The 8,104-nt window shown below is 64.8% G+C and overlaps 1 protein-coding gene across 2 annotated transcripts in view; it reads left to right on the top strand.

Annotated features, from left to right (window-relative positions):
- Nucleotides 1-4,491, top strand: part of TRMT61A (tRNA methyltransferase 61A) — a 7,361-nt gene extending 2,870 nt beyond the window's left edge. The window contains exons 3-4 of one of the 2 annotated variants that reach the window (XM_011378488.1): nt 645-911; nt 3,172-4,491. In XM_011378488.1, coding sequence (XP_011376790.1) covers nt 645-911; nt 3,172-3,431 — 527 coding nt within the window. In that variant the 3' untranslated portion in view covers nt 3,432-4,491. Of the gene's footprint in view, nt 1-644; nt 1,024-3,171 lie in introns of both variants that reach the window. The other variant, XM_023522361.1, reaches the window with a different exon arrangement.
- Nucleotides 4,492-8,104: the final 3,613 nt, after the last annotated feature.

Genomic DNA, 8,104 nt, shown 5'->3' with positions numbered 1-8,104 from the left:
GAGTGGAGGGACGTGGCTCTGGGAAGCTGTCAGCAGTAAATGGCAGCCATGGGTCGAGGGGAGGTGGGGGATGGATGAGGGACGCAGGCCCTGGCCTGGCACTGCAGGATGGGAAGTCAGGTGGAGGGGCGGCCCCCAAAGAAGCTGAGAAGTGGCCCGTGTGGCTGGAGGGAAACCGGGAGTCGATGACGTGTGGGGAGAGAAGCTCCATGGCAAGATGGTGTCGTGGTATCGCGAGGCGGGGGCAGAGGGGTACCCCTGGGAACAGGAGAGACGGAGCAACCTGCGTGTGCCGGGAGCTCAGAGGGCCGGGAGCCCTGCAGAGCCTCGGGCCAGTCCAGCCCGTCACAGAACTCGGTCGCCAGGTCTGTGCCGTGGACGGGGTGGCCACTCTCCCACCTGGACCCACCGTAGACGTCCATGATCAATCCCAAGCTTGTCTGCACCCCAGCCGGAGGCCAGAGGTCAGCCCCTGACCCAGTGGTTCCCTGGGCAGCCGGGACCGACAGACGCTAACAAACAATGCCCGCTGGTAACCTGGGCCGGCTGACCTCGTGGGCCCCCTTTGGGTCTCCCTGGGCGAGGATGGGGTGGTTTCCTGTGTGGCCCCAGCAGTCCGGCCTGACGCCCGTCCCGTCCCGCAGGCACTGGCAGCGGCTCTGTGTCGCATGCCATCATCCGCACCATCGCGCCCACGGGCCACCTACACACGGTGGAGTTTCACCAGCAGCGGGCGGAGAAGGCGCGGGACGAGTTCCAGGAGCACCGTGTGGGCCGCTGGGTGACCGTGCACAACCAGGACGTGTGCCGGAGCGGCTTCGGCGTGAGCCACGTGGCAGATGCTGTCTTCCTGGACATCCCGTCCCCTTGGGAGGCCGTGGGCCACGCCTGGGATGCCCTGAAGGTCGAAGGTGCATTGGGGTCCTGGGAGGAGGGGCCCAGCTCTGGGTGGTCTGAAGCCCAGAGAAGCCAGAAATCGCCAGGCCACACAGTGGCCAGGACCCCTAGTGGCCCAAGGCAGGGGTGAGTCAGGCTGGCCCGGGAGCCAGGGAAGCCACCTGGTGAGGTGAAGCTCTGCAGAGTCAGGCTGGCGCCTGGACGCCTGCCCAGAGATGTCTGAGTCCCCTGGGGAATGTGGCAGCCCCGCCTGAGTGCGGGGTGGGCTTGCACTACTGGGCGTGTCAGGTCAGAGGTCAACGCATGACCCCAGTGGTTTCCCCACGGAGTCTCCCCTCCCCCAAGCTACAAGCCAAGGAGAGCTGGTCCCTTTTAGGGAAGATGCTGGTGTGGAGGCAGGAAATGGGCTACCAGCCAGGGAGGCGCTGGCGAGGCCCTGGATTTTTCCCTTTTCTGGAGAAGGAGCAGCTCGGGCAGCCGGGCCCCTTCCCCCTCCAAGCTGAGCCTGTATGGAGCGGGCAGGCAGGCCGGGCACCCTGGGGGCAGGGCTGCCCCTCTGAAAGACAGATGCCAGGTGGTCCCCACAGCAAGATAGCGGCCAGCGGGTCCCCTGCTGGCTGGCTCAGGCTCGGCCCTGGACATCTGGATCCCTAGTCTCTGCCAGGGTGGCCTGGGGCTGGGGAAAGAGGCAGCCCTCGCTCCCCCACATCTCCGCGCCTTCCACTTTGCCCTGGGCACTGGCGGGGCCCCTGCCCTCCCTCCAGGGGTGCCGGCGAATCTCGCCCTCTGTCGCCCGGAGTCCAGAGCCAGCTGCCCCGCCTCGGCCGAGCCCAGGCTGTCCCACTCCCTGGCCTCCCTCTGGCTGCTGCGGCTCCTTGCTGGTAGCTGGCCCAGGGGAGCCACGCCATCTGTTGTCCCTGTCCCATGTGCCCCTCTAAGCCCCTCCTCTGGGCTCTTTCCTTGGACCAGTGTGTTCTGGGCCAGAGGCTCTCGACTCGCTCATGCATCTGCACTTGCTGGCTGCTCGCCCGCCTGCTGCGAACCCAGGTCGGCAACCCCGGGCCTCAGGCTGGCCGGCAGGCTCAGGCCCTCCCCTAGTGGGGCCTCAGTGTCCCTGGCAGCGTGCACAGGGGTCGGTTACCCTCTTGGCAGTGACATTGTGCCCTCTCCGGGCTGGCATCAAGCTGTCTGTGCCTCCTCCAAGCCCAGACCGCCCCACAGCCCTGACAGGGACCCGCATCCCTTGGCATGGTTGAGGTGACCAGGCCTTGTGGGCAATTGAGGACTCGCCCAGGCCGCATCCCTTCCTCCGCCCTGGCTTCCCGCCCTTCCTGCCAGGATCGGGACCTTGGCTGGCACTAGCCAGGCTGAGGGGCGCGGCGGGCGGCCCCCAGTGGGAGGTGGCAGAAAGGGCCTGTCAGCTTCCACCCCCGCCTTGTCATCCTTGGCCTTCTGGCTCGCTCAGAGTAGGCGCCTCCACTTCCCAGGAGGTGGTGACAGCCTTTAATTTCCTGTGCCGGCAGTGCCCCCACCCTCCTGCGGCCCCCTTCCCCCCCAGCTCTGTGCTGCACTGTCTGGTTAGGGCTGTCTGGTTAGAGCTGTGTGGTTAGGGCTGTTCAGTTAGATCTGTCTGGTTAGAGCCATCTGGTTAGCGCTGTCTGGTTAGACCTATCTGATTAGATCAATGTGGTTAGGGCTGTGGTTACAGCTATAGGGTTATGGTTGTCTGCTTAGGGTTGTCCAGTTAGACCTGTCTGGTTAGACTTGTCTGGTTAGAGCCCTCTGGTTGGGGGTTGTCTGGTTAGACCTATCTGATTATATCTGCGTGGTTAGGGCTGTGGTTATAGCTATAGGGTTATGGCTGTCTGGTTAGAGCTGTCTGGTTAGAGCCATCGGGTTAGAGCCCTCTGGTTGGGGGCTGTCTGGTTAAAACTATCTGATTAGATCTGTGTAGTTAGGGCTGTGTGGTTAGAGCTATTCTATGCTCTCTCTATGCAATGGCAGCTGTGATGCCAAGGCTCCACTTAATCCCCAGCCCGGCCTTCACCCTGGTCCCTGACCCTGGCTCTTTGTGGCCAGAGCACATGGCCAGCCTCAGACCTCTTCGCTCACAGTGTGATTTCTTTACCAGCACCTGCTCCTGGAGGGACCAGGGGTAGCATTGCCTCTGACCTGCAGTCCCAGCCGTAGACACCTGGCCAGAGGGGGCTGCCAGACGGCCTCCGGGGTCCTGCAGTCCCCCTGCCCTCTGACACCCTGTCCTGCTCCCTGCAGGTGGGCGCTTCTGCTCCTTCTCGCCGTGCATCGAGCAGGTGCAGCGCACATGCCAGGCGCTGGCAGCCAGAGGCTTCTCGGAGCTGAGCACCCTGGAGGCGCTGCCGCGAGTGTACAACGTGCGGACAGTCAGCCTGCCCACGCCGGACCTGGGAGCCAGCCCCGGCCCCGACGCCAGCCCCTTCCGCAGCGGCACACCCATGAAGGAGGCTGTGGGCCACACTGGCTACCTGACCTTCGCCACCAAGACCCCGGGCTAGTGGGCTGCCCTCCAGGAGCTTCAGGGAGCTGGGGCCCCATGAGCCCAAGGAGGAAGGCGCAGCCCACTGCAGGCCACCTTATATGGGCAGTGGATGCCTGCCGGGCCTGTGTTTAGACAGATGGTGGGGTGGGGCAAGGGGGCCTCCTGGGTGGCCAGCATGGGGACGGCCAGCCTCAGTCTCAGATCCCCTGAGGAAGGAGACCTCCGTCCCCATTCCTGCTGTGCTCAGTGTCCCCGTCCTGCTGCTCATTGCCACACGAAGCCCTCACTGCTATAGTCTCTTTTGGGTGCTGAGGCCCAGGGGCGCAGGTGGTAGGGCTCAGGTCTCACCCCTTCCCGCGCAGCCCCAAGCAGGGAGGGAGGTGGGGAGCAAAGACTCGAGGAGGAGGGCGAGGGGCTCAGTGCTGCAGCAGACTCCCAGACCCCTGAGGCCCAGCTGCCACACGCAGCCGATGGCCCGGCTCATCGAGAGCCCGGCCCTGCCTGGCCCCTCTGCCCACCCTCCCCGGTGCCGACGGGGCCAGGCTGACCCAGCAGCTTGAGGAGAGGTGACCCTGCTGTGTGGACTCTGGCCTGCTCCTGCCCCACTGGGCGCTGCACGTCCCCTCCTGCTGGAGCGGCACCCCCACGCCCACTCCCTCCGGAAGTGCCTTCTACGGTGTCGATAGTGAGAACACAGTGTCACTCAGGAGCCCGAGGAGGGTAGTGACATTCTTCAGATGACCTGGCCAATCCCTGTTGGGGCTATTTGAGCCCTAGCTGTTCAACCCCAGAGCTTCTCAGGTGCCTCGGCCCCTCGCAGGAGCCTTGGGGTCGTGGGGTTGCTGGGGCGTGCTCCAGGACCGAGGGCAGGACACCAGGGCTCGGGCACATGTGCCCTAGCCTGGCCTCCAGCCCTGCGGGATGTGGCCGGCACCCCTGCCTGTCACTGCACAAGGGCCCCTGGTGTCTGCCTTCGGCCTCAGCTTGCCCACGTCGCAACGAGAGCCCCTCGGGTCCTGAGCCGGCACGGGCTGCCCCGACTGTGCCTGGGGGAGGAATAAACACTTGCCCCATGTGCTCGCTTGTCTCTCTGCTGCCCCGACAGGCCAGGGCGCCTTCCGCACCCCAGGGCCCGCTGGGCCTCCCCGCATGCAGCCCTCCCGGCCCGGTTCCACTTCCCAGTCCCATGGCAGGTGCCACGGGGCTCAGGACTGCAGGACAGTGGCCTGGACGAGGCAGACAAAGGGACGAGTGTGCGGCCACCCCCACCCAGCAGCAGAAAGGGCCACTTGTCCCTGGGAAGGGTCAGGGAGGGGGAAGGAGAGAGAGCGCATGGGCACGCGTGTGTGTGTGTGTGCGTGTGCATGCGTGCGCGTGTGTTCCCCAGGGCTGTGGGCCCTTCCCCCACAGCCCTGCCGGCCTTGCAGTCACGTCATGGGCACCTTGGTGCTTCTCATGCTCCCCGAAGGGCCCAGAACTCGAGAAAGACCCCCGAGAACTGCCATCACCACCTGAGGCCACCCCCCAGGCTTTGTGGGTCCTTGGAGGGGTGCCACGTGAGGTGGGCGCTCAGGGCCAGTCTCCTGGTGGCAGTGTTGCAGGGCTGGGTGGCCTCGCCTCTCCCGTGTTCTGCACAGCCTCCTGGCAAGACCTGTGTCCCCTCAATGCCCCTCAAAGTACCAGGAACCAGTAGCCCTTGTGCCGGGGTCTTGTCCGCTTCCAGGACCTGTTTCAACCCCTGCCCAAACGCCTGGCCTAGGGGAGGGGGGAGGGACATGGGCCTTGCCCTGGCCTTCGGGAAGGGCCCGCCGGCATCCGATGCTGGCTGACTGCGGCCCCAGGTGAGTCACTGGGGCCTGTGCTTGGGTCTGTGTGAGCTGGAGGGCAGTGGGAGAGCCCAGACACCCCAGAATGAGTGACGGGGTGGGGAGCCTCCAAGTTAGGGGTCAGGGACCTGGATTGCTGTCTCTGCAGACAGCTGCACCTGGCACAGAGCCGCTCTGGAGTTTGGGCCACCCTTCAGGCCCTGCGCATGATCCCCGCAGCTCCACTGGGCCTCCAGGCATTGACCCCACCCCAGGAAACCTGTCCAGGCCCAGCTCGGCCCCAGCCCAGAGCCCACCCGGCCGTGGGCCAGCACTGAGCTCCTGGGCACCCTTCAAGGTTCTTCGCACTTCCCACCACCCAGCCCCAGGCAGGAGCATCCTGCCCAGCGGCCTCTGCTCCCACGCAGCCCACGCCGCATCACGTGAGCACCCCTCAGAGCTGCCCCCAGTCTGGGAGCCACTGTGGGCAGAGGAACAGGAGCTCCATGGTACCCTAGTCCTGCAGACGGGGAGCCTGCTGCCCAGAGAGGCAGGGCCGAGGCCCAGGCAAGTGAAGGACGTTTCCTCAGGTCAGTGATGGTCCCCTCGAGTCAGCAGCACGGGGCTGGTCACAGGGCAAGGACGTGTCTGGGGACTCCCTCTCAGACGTTCGCCTCCGGCCCTCAGTTTTTCCCCGGAAATCCCTGCGCCCTGCCCCGCACCGCCCCGCCCCTGCTGAGTAGCTGAGACGTGACACATCATCTCCCTCTGCTGCCCCCACTCCCGCATCTGAGCCCCAGCGGGCCCAGAGACCAGCAGCCCGGGCAGACCTTGGTCCACCGGCTCCAAGGGCCCCAGGCCAGGATCCCCGCCTAGAGCGGGAATAGGGTCTGCCTGCGAGGAAGTGGGCTCCGGCTGCCTCCCCCAGGAAGCCCCCGCCCCCGTACCCTCCTCAGCCCCGGGGCGTGTTGGTCCTGGCCTCAGTTTGAACTCTCGCCTGTTCTCCCAGCAAACCCTGTGCTCCGCCTCCAGCCTGCGGGTGGGCGGGTGGGTGGGCTGTGTGGGACCCAGGCCCCGGGAGACGATGGCACTCCCGTTCCGCCCCAGCCCACTGTGGTGGAGGAACGGGGACCCAGAAATGTGACAGGGGATCCAGGCCTCCCGCCTCCGCCTGCCCACCGAGACCTCCCATGGCGCACATCCTCCCTCCCCACCCTGGTCACGGAAGGAAGGCTCGGCAGAGGGGATGGCCCTGCTGGGTCTGGAGGGGCCACTGGGAGCTGGAGGAAGCTGAGCGGGGGGTCCTGCCGGGCGGGAGCGCACAGGCCATGAGCAGGTGACCCTTGGGCTGCTCGCCCTGTTTGCAAGGTCACTGTAAGTATAGGTTGGTTGCCTGGGCCCAGTGCCCCACTCTGCCCAGGGGCCATTAGGATCACATGCCAGTCTGGGGGTGTCCCTGCCTCCTGGCAGGGCTTGAGTTGAGAGGGTCCCCAGGGCGGCCTTGCTCCCAATGCCCCCAGGTGGAGGCTGGTTATACCCGTCCTCAGGACACCCCTCATCCCCGCACGTGGGCCGAGCACCGCTGCGTGCTGCATGCTGAGTGCCGAGAACCCAGATGTTGGGAGCGGGCCGGCCGCCCTCGAGGGGGTCCCGGGAGCGGAGCACAGACCGTGCGGGGAGCGTGCATGGTGGCAGCGAGGGAGTGGGGTGGACGCCGGAAGGCCGCACCAGGAGGCGGCCCCTGCAGGCACAGGAGGACAAGGAGTCTGGACTCGATCCTGTGAGCGGCCGGCCTGCAGCGGGGATGGGGATGGCCGGTCGCCGCTCTGCCCTGGGGGACGTGCGCACTGGGCTCAGGCTCGGGGGCTGCCTGGGTCACGTCCTCTAGCACCGCAGTGACAAGTCACTTCCCTCCCTCCTGCAGAGAGGAGGAAGAACACAGTGCCCGTGGGAGGGGGAGGGGGCCTGCTGGAGATTAAGTATCACAGCAAGGTTCGCACAGGATTATCATCATCACGGCCGCCGCCCCCTCCAGGAAGCCCCCCCACCCCCCCACCCCCGTTTCAGACTCCAAGGCCAGAATTTGGGGGCCACTTCTGGATCCATCTGAGAATGTCCTTTGCACTTTGAGGCACTTGAACAGTTTTTTGTTTCAGGGGCCCCCGAGTTGTTTATGAGGAAAAGAAGAGAGAAGATTCGACATTGAAACTTTACTGATAAATGCAGGTCATCTGGTCACTGCTTATAGTTAGTTGTATAATAAACATCGAAAACTGAGAACCTTTGGCCGAGCAGGTAGCACTTCAGTTGACCTCCGTGACTTCTGAGGCAGGTTTATTAGTTAGCTGTCACCACAGGCATGCCGCATAACAAATACTGCCCCCCCAGAAAAACCTCAGGCTTAAAGCGGCAGTCAGTCCCTCTCGAATCTGCCTCAACTGCCCCCGGTCATGGGGGCACTTTTCAAGCCCTTGGTCACGTGGCCTAATCTCAAGTCACAGGGAGATACCCTGTGTTTTAGGGGAGAAGCTTTGTGGCCACAGGCACAGAGGTAGGTGCCCAGCGAGGCCCTCTCTGCCCCGGCCCAGCCACCTCCCCGGCCGTCTCTGTGCCCAGCGAAGGGCATTTCAAAGTCAGGCTGCTTGCGAGGCGAGGCACTGGCAGGAGAGATTACTCAGCTCCCACCGGGCTGAGAATAGCTCAGAACTGGGTCATGCTAACCGCCAGCTCTGGTCACAGCCTCCAGCCTTTGACGATAATCAGCTTTCTCCCCGACATCTGTCCCTTTAAAGAAGGGGCAGGCCGGGTGCAGGCACATTTTTACAAGATGAGGACGGAGCGGAGTCTGTCAATGGCTGGCCCTTCATCCTTCCTCCCCCTTCCT

Source organism: Pteropus vampyrus, unplaced genomic scaffold (assembly GCF_000151845.1).
Source record: "Pteropus vampyrus isolate Shadow unplaced genomic scaffold, Pvam_2.0 Scaffold341, whole genome shotgun sequence".
In the NCBI taxonomy this organism is placed as follows: domain Eukaryota; kingdom Metazoa; phylum Chordata; class Mammalia; order Chiroptera; family Pteropodidae; genus Pteropus; species Pteropus vampyrus.
The sequence above is the reverse complement of the archived record's forward strand: the minus strand, read 5'-3'. Positions and strand labels throughout refer to the sequence as shown.